The sequence below is a fragment of the Myotis yumanensis genome, unplaced genomic scaffold (genome assembly GCF_028538775.1).
Source record: "Myotis yumanensis isolate MYYU_CA2020_CCGP unplaced genomic scaffold, mMyoYum1.0.hap1 SCAF_14, whole genome shotgun sequence".
Classification (NCBI taxonomy): Eukaryota; Metazoa; Chordata; class Mammalia; order Chiroptera; family Vespertilionidae; genus Myotis; species Myotis yumanensis.
In genome coordinates, this window is record NW_027223765.1 from 45,337,010 (window position 1) to 45,353,946 (window position 16,937).

Sequence of the window (16,937 nt, forward strand, 5' to 3'; positions counted from 1 at the left end):
TATCATAACATGATTTATTTTTGCCTAATTTATATGCTACCAAATCCATCTACTTTCTCTTTAAAAATACTCAATTGTCTAACAGCAAATAAAGTCTTATAACTGCAAGTTATAAACAAGTTATAATAAGTGATATAATTATTACTTATTCATTTATTATCATAACATAACATGCTTTTCTTAAGTATAATTATGTTACTCTAAGGATACAACATTCTAAAATAATGCAACTAATAGTAAGGATGCCTAAATCAACTAAACTGATTTTTCTTCAAAGACTGTATGTGAATAAACATTTTAAATTTGGAATCCAACTTCCCATTGACTTAAATAATTAATAAATAGGAGAAGTAATCTTACAGAAAAAGAATTTACAAAAATAAAAAAAGCCTAAAATGAAACATTCTGATAAAGAAGGGATCATTACAAATTCTAGAACTTGTTTAAACATCACCTGGCATTTTTGTTGTTCATATTTTTTGTATGTTAGTTTTTACTTTGTTATTGCCTCTAACAGCAAACTTCAAAGCTTGCATAATATGGCGAGGCTTCTGCCTCTCTTTCTGGCTGTCCTACTTAACAGGCTCCAGCTAAAAGTAGGCCAGGGCAGGTGTTAGCAATGACATGGCCCCACCACAGACTCGAGCCATCTGCTCCTGGTCAGGGCACAGGGGTACCAGAGAGCTATGCCAGTCAGAGCTTAGGTAATGCACGATCAATTTCTTTTCAATTTTATGTAGTTGGTAATAAGTACATGTGTGCATAATAAATGTTGAAGGATACCAGGAGTACAGTAGCTTATAGCAAAAGAAAGTCATAAAGTAATAACATTAAAATATTCAGAACTAATATTTATTTTCCCATGAAGTTCTATTGCTTCTTCTCAAGGCTTATCCTTATGTGGTGTTACTTACAGGGCAGTTTCCCCATAAACATATCTCAAAGTTCGCCAGAGAGCTACCCTTTCCTACCTGCCATCATAGTGATTCTTTTGGGTTAGGTAAGAAAGATGGTTCTGTGGATATAGGAAGAAAATGGGTCTATCCGATAATTAATGAAGTGGTATGAATTTATCAGATTAGCCAATTAATACTGTAGAAGAATTGACTGCTGCAATGGGGGCAATACTAGACGCTGAAGACAAATGTCCATTTTACAGTTTTATAGCTTAAGGTTATTCAGGGTGAAAGGAACAAAGATGTCCATAGCAACATTTAAAGTGCTGGCATCAAATGTACTATTTTATGCATAAAGGAGTTTGTAGTAGGTTAATGTTTGATATGACTGATAGTTTCATCACACTCAAAAGCAAGGGTATTATTAAAAAATGATCTCCCCATGCACTCTGCTAGAGAAACTCATTAAAAGTTGCAAAAAAAAACATAATTACTGACTGAACAATCTCCATATTCTCAACTGTCTCTGAAGGTAGGAGCTATGGATTTAATCTACACCCCACTATCCAAAGGGGGATTCTTGATCAGTTATAATTATTAAAACAAAATTTTATAAGCATACACAAGTTTTTCTAATTATTTCTATAATTTCTGAATAGAAATGATTTGTATAATTTTACTAAACCATAATTTGACTGTAATCTGCTTTTTAAATACTATTTTTTTCTAGAAAATATTGTCTATTATTTAAAAATAAAGCTAAAGAAATTTCACAAAAAATTCATTTTATATGGGGAAGAAAGAGTTATAATGTTTACATATTAATGTTTCAGAACTATATTCAGTTTGCTTTTTTAATAAGTTTAAAAAAAACCTTTTTTATGAATTTACTAATTTATAAGATATATTTATATTCTAAATAATTGCAAACAAAAACCTCCTGTAAGGCAAGTCCCAGAACTAATCCATGATTCATAATCTAAACTTTAATTGGCACAACTTTTGAAATTCTGGGACCATATGGAAAATAATGAGTCCTAATAGGTCTAAGGTGATAGGATGGCAGGGGAGTAAGGGAGCCAGAAAACCATCAATTCAGAATGCTTAGCAACTACAACACCATTTCCCCAGAGATCCAGAACAATGTGTTCTCAATGTTTTACTGGTTTTGCTATCATAAAACTAACCCGCATATTATTTCTCATTCTGTGTGAGACAATGATTAAAATAAAAAGACAAAAACAAACCAAAAACTGGTTTCTATAATTAAAAATGAAATTGGCTGACTGCTAATAAAAAAGGCAGCAATTTAGAGTTACCATAACAACCTGAGGCAACTGTTGACTGACATTGCAATCTGCTGCATTTTTATAAATAGCAGTTGATTTTCCCTCTTTTATTTCAACTAGTTTTAGTGCTTATTGGAGGTAATGGAACAACTGTGCTTTATCACGATTTCACTCATCAAGCAGTGTACCTCTTCGCTGCTGTCTTCACCATAAAAATCATCCTCCAATTGGGTCACACTGGTATCCTCTGTTAGATCCAGAATAAATGGGCACCCCTCTGGGGACATGTTCTGAGTCTTTCCATGAGGTGCTGATCGTGGTCTTGATGAAAAGGTAAAAACGTCCTTTGGAACAATCCAGGTCTCCTCTGCCTGCTGGTCCTGCTCACTCTCCTTGCTGGTTTCCAGCCACAGGTGTGAGGTGTGGCAGGAGTCATCACCCAGAAGAGACTGTCTGCTGGACGCCAAATGGGGAATGTGATCATCATTGTTGGGAAATACCCATTCATCTGACGTTTGGAAGAGATGACAAAAATTAGAGTAGTGTTCCATGAAAGTTATTTTAGGCAAGTAGGTTAAAATTTCCTGTTATTGAAACAGATTTATTAAATAACACAAAAGCCAAGGATGGCAATTTATTCACCATCTTGTAATCAGCCCAACATTTAACCCATAGATCAGTGCCTACAGCTCTGGGCAACTCACATACACTTCCTCACCATCTGAGTTGAAAGACTGGTCAAGACATTTATAAGTGTGAAATAATTATCACTTGTCTTGAAGCAAGTTCTTTATAGCACAGCTTCATTAATTTGACATTCCAGAAGGGGGAAATCTTCCAGAATTAAAGGTGCTGACTTACTAATATCTTCTTCTAACTGCAGGACAGGGTGCTTAACAAGCCTCTTTAAACAAGTGTGTGGGCATTGTCTGGATTATAAATCATGGAGGAGAGGAAACCATGAAAAAGATAACAGCCTTTTCTCTCCAATCTACTGAATGAAACAGGAAACTTCATAGACTAAGCTGATTAGACTTTTCAAGTGATAGTAAATCCACAGAAATATTTGCTAATGTGACTGGTGGATTCTGCTGGTGAAAAAGACCTTTATATTTAATTTTAGGAGAGAATGTTTGGATATGAATTTTGTTTTGCACAGCATTATTTGTTTTCTTTAAAAATACTATATACTACCACTGAGATACATTTTTTTGACCAAAGCTTTAAAAAATTGCAATCTTTTCTCAACACTGAGGTAGATTTTATAACTATGATCCAGGCAAGCTAGAAATGACAAATCTATATAATGACATAATTAAAAGCATGCCTTTGTTTAGAATGACAGCAGAAGAGTTGAGCATTTTCTCTAACTTAGTTTATTTTTCATGAAACTTTTTTACTGCATTATGTCAGTGGTGACAATCTTACTAAAATCTGTGGTCTGCAGAACCACAATGTGGACATGGTTATTTTACCCCTGATTCTTGAATCCTATTATATTTACCATCACAATAAAAATATTGTAGAGATAGCTAAGATTTGCTAACTTGAAAGCTTAAACCTTTTACTACAAAAGCACAAACAACAAACAAAAACACCTTTAAAAAATAACATTGATGACACAAATAAAATTGTATTTATCACAACTGTATTCACTGGTTTCTTAATCTAAGACTATTATTATATAACAGAACTTGCCTATAAAAAGGGTGAGAAATGTACATTCTTAGAGGAACTCTATTAGGGACAAGACTTTCACATTTTCAGGGACAGAGTCTAGGGAAATGGCCAAAAGGCAGGCTGTATTACTTCACCTGAGCACCTCCATGGGGATGTGAAGGGTGCGAGTCAGTGTAGCTGTGGGCAGGTGGAATGAATAGATTCACTGAGATGTCCTCTTTTGGACAGCAAACCCCTTTGAATGGTGCTAAGCACATAGCAGGTGCTTTGCAAACAAAATCGGTGCTTTAATAAAGGTTGAGAAAAATTAAAAAAACAAACAACACCCAATGTGTTGCATTATGTTCATGGATATGTAAAAAATAGGGGAGGAAAAGATACCGGAATCTTCATTATGCAATTAAACAACTTGTATGACCTATTGCCAAACATATTGCTAACTGTCAAAAAGTCAAGGTAAAAGGAGTGTTTACACCAAACAAACTCTAATTATCTCACTACCACACGCTTTTTTGGAATTTATAGTTTTACCTCAAATATTTCCATATCAATGTAATGAATAATTTGGTGTGTTTTCTTAGAAAAGTATGTAAATTACTGTGTAATCACAATATTGCAGCAAACAAGATAAATGCAAGAATGATCACCTAAACATCTAATTAGTTTTTCTACACAGTCAGATTTATGCCGAAGACACTAATTACGCCTAACATTTTAATGAAGGTTTCAACAGTGCATAAATAAGACTGACAAACTACAAACAATTATAATTTATTTTCCCTTTTCCCTTGCTCAACAAGAATTTGCAAAAAAAAAAATAAATAAAAAAGGAACCCACGAAACAATTTGCCTTTGTAAAAAGTACTACACACCTGCTAGGCAAGATATGTGGATGGGCTCAATGCTCTACAACCAGCCATCTCCATCATAGAGAGGACTGAAGAAATGCAACAATTACCTTTGGGCAGGGTGACAATGTCATCTGAAAACTTCGAAGTCTTAAACTTTCATTCTGAACAGGACAACCAGTGCTTTAAAACTTGAAAATAAAAATACTCTTTCATCCACTAAAATCTTAACCTTCATTCTGAACAGGACAACCAGTGAATTAAAACTTGAAAATAAAAATACTCTTTCATCCACTAAAATCTGACATAAAATTTGGGTTAAAACAATAGATTTTAGCAAATGACTGGGTTTGAAATACTTAACACATTCATATCTTATTAATTATCGACAATTATGGCATAAAAAAGATGCAAACCTGATGCGTCAGGAGACTGGGGAGCTGGAGTGCTGGGGCTCAACATCCCTGCTCCTTGCTGGGACTCAGTGATGAGGGCAGCTGCTCTATCTCCATTCCTGCTATTTCCTGAAGAACTGCCTTTATTGGAATAAATATTTTCCATCATATTACTTTTGTGATATTTATAACAATTATTTTTTGAAGAATGGTATTAATTTGGCATACTTAACTATATGATTGTTGTAAAGCAAGCTAGAGGTGACACTGCAGATTATATGAATTAATTTTCAGTAGAATGTATTAAGATGAACTCAGCAGCATTTTTGTGGAGGTGCATAATATAATCCCTGAATATTTGCATGGGGACATTTTAGATTTAAGTCTTACAATATGTAATAAAAAAATTCTAAAACCTATGTAATTTTTAAAGGGTCTCATATTTTTTTCCCATTGGTTCTACATAAAATGGAATGTTTTCTTTAAATTACAATTGTTACTGAACTCCCTCCACTCTTAAACCAAACTCTTTCCTTCAGGACCTTAAGAAAATGGACAAGGCATTAATTACTAAAGAATTAATGTTTCTATCTATTATTTTGTAAAAATAACATGAAACCTAGCAGGCTGAATTATGGCCTACCCAAGAACCCTACATTTTTGAGAAATTATGCTAACAAATGTGTACATGATACATTCTGGGCTTGATTTAGGACAGTGATACCGAACCTATGACACGTGTGTCAGAGCTGACATGCGAACTCATTTTTTTGGTTGATTTTTCTTTGTTAAATGGCATTTAAATATATAAAATAAATATCAAAAATATAAATCTTTGTTTTACTATGGTTGCAAATATCAAAAAATTTCTATATGTGACACGGCACCAGAGTTAAGTTAGGGTTTTTCAAAATGCTGACATGCCGAGCTCAAAAGGTTCGCCATCACTGATTTAGGATAAACTAATGCAGGTGTATACAAATCTACACATATATGCCTCAAATCCATTATTTAAAAAAAATAACTACAATAGCCACCTATATTGTCTAATGCTTTACTGGTTGCAAAGAGTTGAAATTTTAACCTACATTGTAGTAACAGATGGCAAGGAGTTCAAAGGGAGAGGCAGCAAATAAAAAAACAATGTGAAAAGGGCTCAATGAAAAAAGAAGAGCCATAAATGAAACATAAAAATTATGGGTTAAGCCCAAGTTCAGTAAAGTCTATAGGCAAGAACTTCCTCTATCATATGTGGGCTTTAAAAAAAAAAAAACTTAAACTTATTCAGCTTTTGAGAGTAGAAGCAGAAAGTCCTTTATTTCTGCGGTACTGTCTATTTAATCCAGCAAATCTCTCTTAGGACTCTAGAGCAATTCTTTTGCAGAAAATTTGATTTCCACAATCCCTATAGAACAGACATTTAGATTTTAAATGAATTGGTTCATAATTCTTTGAAACTTACAACCTGCAGAGAGAGAGATTGCATTGCTCTGAATAATATACAGATATAAGATAGCATTGAATTAGTGCCATACCGCTGGGTGTCTCTGTCCTTTCTCTGTTGGCGCTTTTTAACCGTAATCTTCTCCTGTTATTATTCTTATCTGCTGATGGTTCTTGAGGGGGATGTGGATGCATAATATGCAGATTGGCTGGTACATTTTCATATCAAAGAACAAAAAGCCAGAACAGAAAGTACTATATGGTTTGAAATAACTCAGTAAATATAATTATAGCTATAATGAGAATGTTCATGTATCATTTTGACATTATGTAAAGCTGTATAAAAACTTATTCCTTCACAGAAAATAGGTGTTTATTCTTATTCTAACACAGTGGTTCTCAACTTTCCTAATGCCGCGACCCTTTAATACAGTTCCTCATGTTGTGGTGACCCTCAATTTCATTGTTACAAATTGAACATAATTAAAGCATAGTGATTAATCACAAAAACAATATATAATTATATATGTGTTTTCCGATGGTCTTAGGCGACCCCTATGAAAGGGTCGTTCGGCCCCCAAAGGGGTCGCGACCCAAGGTTGAGAACCACTGTTCTAACATTAGGATTGTATCAGGTTTTCAAAATTACCAATACATTTTATTCATGTGACATAACCTTTTAGAAAGCTACAAGTAATCTGATTAATATTAATCATGCAATATACTATATTAAAAATATAAAAAATGAATTTGAGAGCCAATACCGAAAAATTATTGCTTCCTTTGGAAAGCATAGTTGCCTGGGTTGTGGGCTTGATCCCCAGTAGGGGGAGTGCAGGAGGCAGCTGATCGATGTTCCACTCTCACATGGATGTTTCTTTTTCTCTCTCCCCTTTTCTCTCTCTCTAGAACTCAATAAAAATATTAAAAAATTAAAAAATAAAAGAGGAAGCATAGTTAAGTATGATGCAATGAGAACTTAGAGGGTTGTTTCCAGAAGAACGCTAGAAGACTGACATCAAATCTAAAGAATTCTTAAGTATATTTAATTCTGTAATAATATATTCATAGCAAGCAGCATTTAATATTTACTGAATGCTTAATTTCTTGGCACAATATGACTGAGTTTTCCTCATTAAAACCTCACAATGACCCTTTAAAGCAGCTGTTATTGACCACTACTACTATGGGCAGTAGTAATTTTATCCCCATTTTACAGATGAGGAACTGAGCCTTACAGAGTTTAAGAAACTTGACCAAGGTCTCACAGACAGGTGTGGCTGGGACCTAATATCTATGTTATTCATTTCCCTGCTCAGTTTAACACTCCATGGGAGATATAATTTATAATAGTGTTCATTATTTTCTAAGTCCAATAAAATGAACCCAAATGTCTCTGTTTCAACTCTCACAAAGTCAGGCCAGTAAGAGTAGAAACACTGACAGTAAGTGGGTTCTGGTTTCAATTCTTTCCAATGATTACAGACTGCAAATCGCTGTACGTCTCTGTTAACTTAGAATTCTCAATCTATAAAATGAGATGAAGTCTTTTCTTCACCAACAGGGTTGTTTTAGTATCAATGAGAGAAGATAAAGAACACTTTACAAATGGAAAATAGTAATTAAAAGATAAAATTAAGTTAAAAAAACTTAAAATGCACATGAAATTACTAAAATGTAGTGATAAAAGGATGTTATATTATTTCCTTAGCAGTCATCATAAAGTAAAAACACAGGGTACTACAGGAATTTGAAATAATGGAATAAATAGAATGATAGTTTTCAGAGGATTATAATATATGAATATATATGTGTGTGTGAATTCTGAACATATTTCAATATCTATGCGGTAATTATCTGGACTTAAGATCTAGTCATAAATATAATTTCAATTTTTTTAAAAATATATTTTATTGATTTTTTACAGAGAGGAAGGGAGAGAGATAGAGAGTTAGAAACATCGATGAGAGAGACACATCGATCAGCTGCCTCCTGCACATCTCCCACTGGGGATGTGCCTGCAACCCAGGTACATGCCCTTGACCGGAATCGAACCTGGGACCTTTCAGTCCGCAGGCCGACGCTCTATCCACCGAGCCAAACCGGTTTCGGCTAATTTCAATTTTAACAAGGACATTTCTCACTATTTTCAGTAGCTACCAATCTTTTTTTTTTTTTTTTTTTTAAATATATTTTATTGATTTTTTACAGAGAGGAAGGGAGAGAGATAGAGAGCCAGAAACATCGATGAGAGAGAAACATCGACCAGCTGCCTCCTGCACACCCCCTACTGGGGATGTGCCCGCAACCCAGGTACATGCCCTTGACCAGGATCGAACCTGGGACCTTTCAGTCCGCAGGCCGACGCTCTATCCACTGAGCCAAACCGGTTTCGGCTAGCTACCAATCTTTATGCATGATTCGTTCTTACCACGAACAGGTACAGTCAGCTTTATTTGGCGAATATTTTCTTTATCTCCTTGCTCCTCAGACTCAGAAATCAGCAAAGCTGACATTTCTGCATTATTAACACACCTCTCCACTGTGGACGGCTGGCATGATCGGTTATTTTTGGACCCAATGGATCTTATTGTCTATAAGGAAAACAAATTCACTTGCACATTTTAAAATATAGGAACTGCACTTATTTTTAGAACCTACATAGAAGAAATAATATTTAGAGAAATAAAGAGAGTAAAAAACTAGAGGAAACGAGGTTAAAAGTTGTAGGAGGAGGATGTTATGAAAGAAAATCAGAAAGGAGAGAAATATTGAGATTAAAAAGACAAGTTTCCTAGACATGTAAATTAAAATGTGCTTATTTGCTACACTCCATCTTTTTAAAAAAATATATTTTATTGATTTTTTTACAGAGAGGAAGGGAAAGGGATAGAGAGTTAGAAACATCGATCAGCTGCCTCCTGCACACCCCCTACTGGGGATGTGCCTGCAACCAAGGTACATGCCCTTGACCGGAATCGAACCTGGGACCCTTGAGTCTGCAGGCCAACGCTCTATCCACTGAGCCAAACAGATTAGGGGACTACACTCCATCTTTAGGAGGTAGGAGTTGAGGTGAAAAATCACTGTGATTTGTCAGAAATTCAGAGGAAATTAAAAATAAAAATATAACATTTGAGAATCTGTTCAGTATAAGGTTTCTGGTGAGGATCCAACTCCCTCCTGAAGGAGACCACAAACTGTGCTCACATATATTTTTACCTTTAAGTTTTGTGAACATATTTAATGAAAAGAATACTCAAAATTGTTAAATGTGTTGACACGACAAAACGGAAACAGTTTTAAGGTCTTTTAAAGTCCAGAGTTTCTGTTCAAAATTTACTCAAGCCTTCTGCTTTTGGCATGTAGTCTCTCAAACCCCCTCATTCTACCCCATCTAACCCCGCACTGGAAACAACCCTCCCCTCCCTTGCCACTCGCTGGAGATAAGCTCCTCACACGTTGCTCCTACCTCACTGGATATCCTCATGTTATTTCTTCTGCCAGAGAGTGGAGGTGGTCCAAGAACTTTGGATCCAAAGGCGATATGACAAACATCTTGATTTTTACTGTTCCGCACACTACCTGTTCCTCTGTTAAGGAACTGATCTGTTTTGTTAAAGGAAAGTAATAACAGTAAATTAATAAGTGTAATGGCACTTATTAAAAAAATGCAGATATAGGGGCCCAATATCAGATTAGATATGCAGAATTAGAATCTTGGGCACAGGGGTGTGGAAGGTGGGCAGAAATCTATAATTTTAACAAGCTCACTATCATTTGAGAACTACTACCACAAATATTTTTCCTCAAAGAAAAAGAGAAAGAAAAGTGGAAAACTACTAAAAAATACATCTTATTTTTCTCTTTAAGGGAATAATTTAAATAAAACTATCCAGCTCAACTGAACAAATATTTGCTTGAGTACTCTCTCAGGCATTTCCTAGAAGTTGTCAGTGACACAAAATAGATAAGACATATTGCTTGCCCTCAGGGAGTCTGAAGGGAGGTGGTAGTACAAGTAAACATAACTATAACATAAGGCGGACCAGTGGGAATGAAGCATAAGTGACCTCTTGAATGGCCCTTGAATGACTGAAGAGTTCAAAAATAAGAGATGTAGGGTGCCCTAGGCCAGAGAAAGTGCCTGAATAAAGGCATGGAAGAGCAAAGGGTAGGGTATGCTTGGGGAATAATGAATTTACCAGTTTAGCTGGAAGGATGGACTAGGGTCACATCGCAAGAGCTTACATGCTAAGAGCTTATTCTCAAGTTGGTAGGCAACAGGGTATCACTGAAGGTTTGGGGGAGAAAGAGACAACTGGTATCACCTCCAGAATGAGGCAGGTATGCTCACCAAACCCTGCTGCCTTTTTCCGGGCGCACAGATAAATTACATTTCTGAGCCTTCCCGGTAGTTCCATGAACCGTGTGACTGAGTTATGATTAATGGAACGTGAGAAGGGTAAACCACTTCCTAAAACCTCCTGCATAACCCTCTGTGCTCTCTCTTCCTTCATCACTTAACAAGATGCACAAGATTCAGTGAAAGGCTTTTCCCAGAGAAGCCATAGATGAAAGGAGCCTGGGTCTCTGAATGACCCTATGGAAGGCTGCCTAAGGAACGCGTGATTAGACCAGACTGTGGGGTTCCTTGTGACTGTAGTTAGCCTCCGCTCACTATATGCAGGTGAGGGTGATGGGCCTTGCCTCAAAATACTGCCCATAACCTAAAAAACCTTCTGCTGTGCCCACTTGCAAGACAGGACCAACTTGAATATGAGTTGGCCCTGAATGAGTCCACATTCGTTCTACAGTCCTGGACATTTAAGAGCTACTGACCAAGAAAAAGAACCTAATGAAATAAAAAGGGCTTCTTCACATATCCATAAAAATAGAACATCACAACTGCACAAACAATATTTCCAAACAAGCAGCCATGATTAAATTTCCCTCATCAGTCCATTCAGTTCTCTGTAATTGTTCTTCTGGATCTTGGGTCAGTGAACTGCTTTCAAGAAGCCATCTGCTTTCAGACTACAGAGACCTAGAAACCCTGACTCAGTCCACTGTGTGGTGTGAAATTTGTCTAAGCACTGCCAGCTTGGAAGTCTGGACCCAAGAGGCTTTGCTGAAGTATCTATCAGTAGTTCAAAATATTGTAATACCTAGCTAATTACAATTACCATTGTAATTAGCTAGGTATTAATAACAGGAAAGGAGCTAAGGGAGGGCCAGACATTATAAGCATGGCCATCTGGGCAGCTTCACTAGCAAGCTGCAGCTTTACTCTCCCCAGGGAACCACTGATCCATTCCCTCTGCAGACCAATCACTGAGGGAAGGGACTGGACAAAGGGGAGATGGGCACACGCGCAATGAAGTGTGGGTGACATAGGAAATGTACCTGTCAGTCTAAACTGGGACAGAAATCATTGGCCAGAGGGGGTGGGGCCACTACAGGACACTGAAAATTTGGAAATACATAATTCCCAGATAAAGCAAATTCATATGCTTGGGGCTCTTGGCTCTTGTTGCTCTCTTGTATTTGCCTGTGTTCCTAGAAGTTGAATGGCCCATGGCCAAGTGGACCCCATGTCCAAAGGAATGAAGGACTGCAGTGGGGACCACAAGCTAAGCTAGCCTGATGCTGGATTAGACTGTGGAACGAAACTCTGAGCAATGGCTTTAATCCCAGCTCTGCTGAAGGCAAAATGGACTTCTTCCTTGGTGGGACAGAGGAAAATGGGACCTTAGAAATTCAGGAGTTTAATTCCACAGAAATAACATTTTCCACAATATATCCTCCTCCTGTACAAGTCTCAGAAAATTCCTTTTCTCCTGACATCTCAGGAAGCCTACTCCCCACCAGCAACTGGTGGGGCAAGGATAGCTCCCCAAGGATAACAAAACACCTGATCCTTTTTGAAAGTGTCCCTGAACACACAGACCTTGGCCTGTAGCTTACAGCACAGCCTTCTTGCTAGCATCAGAATAAAACAGAAACTGTCTGTAGATGATTGCCTTAGATCAGGCTGCTGTTAACAATACCATAGAATGAATGGCAAGAGAACAGAAAAGAAAGAGCTACTAGCTTTCTGTCTAACCTATTCCCCTGAAACATTCCTACAGATAGCTAGTTGGTTTCATTAGCCTCTGCCGTAGAGCTGCAATTTTACGTGTGAGGGAATTGAAAATCACTTTTCCATGCAATAGCATGAGAAACGATATAGAAGTTGTGAAAACATGCCACACTTAGGAAGCTCCAAATATTTAGATCTGAGTGGGAGCAATATGTGTGTGTTTAGGGTATTTCGGGTCTGTTTTTGTGTTTGTAATAAATAGAGGAAGCTGAAGAGATGGGCAAGGGCTAGATTGCTGAATCCATCTGAGAGACTTTTGCTGGACAGAAGATCTGAGGTGGATGGCTAGGTGAGAAGATAAATGATTCCAGTTTTCTTCAAATTCCTGAAGCCCTAGTAGGTAGAAGATATATTCTATTTGTTCAAATGGCAGAATCAGAAGAAATGAATACAATTTAGGCAGTGGCTTTTCTGTCACTTGGAAGGTATTCAAGCAGACACCTGGAAAGCTCTTCTGGATATTGTAAGGCAGATTCAGATATCAGGTAAACTCCCTAGTTTCTATTTCTAGTCTGTGCTCTCTTTTGAGTTTCACTCCCGTATCCAGTGCCTTCTTGACCAGGGCCTCTTGGATGCCTCAGAAACACCTCAAACTGAAAACTTGGCCTAATGAGTGGTACCAAAATCCATCCAGGTTGAAAAGTCAGAATCTAGGTGTCATTCTTGGCACCTCCCTCTATCCTCTTCATATCCAATTCATGTCTAATTGTCTCCACCTTCTCCACCAGCAATGCAATCCAAGCGACTATCATCCCTCTCCTGGATGATTTCAAAGCCTCTCAAGTGATCTACTGTATCTACTCTGGCTCCCTGTCCCATGCCTTCTCCAAAATATAGCCAGAGTGGTCTTACTCAAACATAAATCTGACTGGGTCATTCACCTTCCTCACTTAAACTTTTCAATGGCTTCCCTGCTACTCATAGAATTAAGAAAAAAGCCCTTAAAATCACCTGCAAAAATCTGCATGTTCCGTCCTCATATCTTACATCCTTCATTTTCTGCTCTCTCAGCAGAATGACCTCCTCAGTTCTTCCTGCCTAGCAGAGCACTTGTACATGCTGGTCTCCGTGGCTAGAAGAGTACTTTTCCTCTTCTGCTCATGTATCACTTCCTCAGAATAGTCTTCTCTGACGTCTCTGACTAGGGTAAAGTCCCCCAGTACAGGTACTTCCATAAACTTTCCTTTGTATAACTTATCAGAATTGCGCTTTTACATGCATTTTTGGGGTTCTCTGATAATGTGTGCTTCCGTAGATATAAACTCAGTGGCCTGTTTTGTCACCCCTAAATTTCTAGCACCTAGACCTGTGCCTGACACAGAGTAAGTACATAATAAAACCTTGCTGAGTAAAATGAATGAACCATAAAATGTAATGGGTCAGAATACAAGTTGGATTGAATGACTAAATATTTCTAACTATGATTAGAATTTCATTTTAAGAAATATCCAAAGGATGGTTTTATGCGTAAATCTAGGAGGAAGACTGAACAGAACTGGACAACTGCCAGGGAGTGGGGGATGAGAGAGAAGGGTCAACAGTGAGCAAGACATTGGTATTTACATAAATGGTGTGGCTCTCACCAGCAGCAGTGCTATGGTACCAGAGTCAGATGCCTATTCAGGTTATAGGAGAAATTTTGTAGTGTTAACAAGTAGACATGGCTATGTGTGAATCTGTATTTTTTTTTCCAGTCATTTACAAATATCCATTTAGAGTCAACAAAACACTGTTAGTCTCTCAGGATCAATAATGGAAAGAAATGACACACAGATTATAGGTATTTTGTGACCAGTAGAACAAATCCTAACCTATTGATTTTGTTCTCAAATGTGGATTTCCCAGAAAAAAATAGCCACTGAGGGTACTGAAGGGTTGTATGGAATATGGCATAGGCCTAGATGGGAATTTTTGGTACCAGAATAAGAACCCCCCTCTTGTTTTCCCAGTGATAGAAACCATGAGGATATATCTTTCTGTTCAAACATCTTACAGTGGCAATTTCCTTGATGTTTTTTCATATTCTTTATCTCTATGCAGGTTCCCCCATTAAGTTAAGTTCCAGTAGAAAGACCATTGATTTGGTACTGTACGTACTCCCATCTGCTGAACCAGCATAGCGCATGGTAGACAATGGATAAATCTCACCAAAATTGAGGATAGTGTCTATGACTAAAAAGAGGATTTTGGGGAAGGAGTATTAAAAAAATCATATTGAAAAAGGTACAACTGTCGTGGGATGCAATGTACATAGTTAATACTTTATGACATGTTTGAAAGTTGCTAAGAGAGTAGATCTTAAAAGTCCTCATCACAAGAAAAAAACTTTTTTTGTGACTATGTTAACTAGACTTATTGTGGTGATCATTTCATAATATATGCAAATATTACATCATTATGCTGCACACCTGAAACTAATATATAATGTTTATGTGAATTATAATTAATAAAATTGTTTTGAAAAAATCATAATGATACAGTTCATTATAATTACAACAAAATAAACATATCAACTAGTTCATAGTTATTTAAATTATTAAAATTCCTAAGTACCTTGAATTTCTCAGGAATTTTTTGCTTAGCGATAGTTATCCATTGGATATTAAAGACATATTTAAAACTGATATGATATAATCCCCTAAATCACAGAAAATTACGTGATTCTATATTTTTAAAAGAACACCTACTATAGGATTTCTCTAAAGAATAATATAACACTGTGTATTTATATTTACATTTATTTTTTTAACTTTTACAAATTTTAATACATTTTTCCCCCACAAAGCAAAGTATACTAATACTCCACTATTTAGTTTCTCTTTTGTTGTTGTTCCACTTATTTATGCATTTATTGTTTGACTCTTGCTATGTGCCCTAACAAGAGATCGAACCCACAACCTTGGCATATCATGATGACGCTCTAACTAACAGGATATAAACATGTGTCATACTATGTATTTACTATAATAGGGTCCTAATTAAAACCTACAAGGAAAAGTAATTTAGACCTTTGGTTTCTAAAGTAAAAAGTAGAAGGGACAAAGTTTCTATAATGATAAAAATCTTAAAAGAAAACTAAAAGTAGAAATGTATGCCTTTTGAATTCTAAAAGGAGCTCTTTTAAGAGCTGACATCAATATGCATAACATAAGGTTAAAATCAAGATTAGATTAAAGCCATGCTCTAGGCAGTTCGTTTTCTTGAGTTTGTAGAAAATGAACTTGGTGTAGGTCAGAGATGTTACCATTAATTATTTTGCTATTTTACTGAGGGGTACATGCCTTTGTAGTTAGATTATAAAACCTGAGGGTCTACTCTCTAATTGTCTTTTAGAAAAATAAACATTCATTTTTGTCTCAAGATACAATGTTGTAATTATTATAGTAATTTCAGTTTGCAGGGATTTCAAAGCTTAACCAGAAAATCCGGCTGAATTTTCAACTCTAATCATTGAGGGGTCATGCTCAAGACTTATATCTATTATCTAATAATCAAATCAGAATTAAACTTCTACTAGAATCCAGACTTTGAATTATATTAATTTTATTTTACTATATGTACATTGGTATAAAGAATGTGAAAAATACAAAAGTAAGGCTTATCTAGTAGAGCAATATAATTTTAGACAAGCTACCCTTTCTAAACCTCACCTTCTTAGTTTTAAGATTGAGATAATAATAGCACTTAAGTACTGTATTTTTTGTTATGTTACATGAAACATGCATATAACATGCTAACTATCCTTAGTAGGGAGTAAAAGCTTATAAATATGTAACTAATATCTTCCCTCTTGAATAGCATTTTATAATTTGCAAAGTCCATTCACAATCCCTTATTCTCCCAGTGGTGACTGAGGCTCACAGAGATAAAGTAATTAGTGGGTGGTAGAGCTGGGATAACCAGGCAGTGTGGTTTCACAGATGCATTCTTAATTACTGCCCTCCATTATGATGCAATTTCTCACTATTGCTTTTTTAAAAATATATATATATTCTATTGATTTTTTACAGAGAGGAAGGGAGAGGGATAGAGACCTAGAAACATCGATGAGAGAGAAACATCAATCAGATGCCTCCTGCACACTCCCCACTGGGGATGTGCCCACAATCAAGATACATGTCCTTGACCGGAATCGAACCTGGGACCCCTGAGTCCGCAGGCCAATGCTCTATCCACTGAGCCAAACTGGCTAGGGCCTCACTATTACTTTTAAGAATTAGTTTCAGGGAAGCCTTCTTCTGTTT

The 16,937-nt window shown here is 36.4% G+C and overlaps 1 protein-coding gene across 4 annotated transcripts in view; it reads right to left on the reverse strand.

Moving 5' to 3' along the window:
• The window catches only part of CFAP20DC (CFAP20 domain containing), a 219,997-nt gene that overhangs the window by 82,172 nt on the left and 120,888 nt on the right, over positions 1-16,937 (reverse strand). For 3 of the 4 annotated variants that reach the window (XM_070391621.1, XM_070391619.1, XM_070391622.1), the window contains 5 exons: positions 10,024-10,160; positions 8,983-9,145; positions 6,644-6,760; positions 5,130-5,249; positions 2,374-2,693 (listed from right to left, as the gene is read on the reverse strand). In XM_070391621.1, the coding sequence (XP_070247722.1) occupies positions 2,374-2,693; positions 5,130-5,249; positions 6,644-6,760; positions 8,983-9,145; positions 10,024-10,160 (857 nt within the window). The remainder of the gene's footprint in view (positions 1-2,373; positions 2,694-5,129; positions 5,250-6,643; positions 6,761-8,982; positions 9,146-10,023; positions 10,161-16,937) is intronic. The other variant, XM_070391620.1, reaches the window with a different exon arrangement.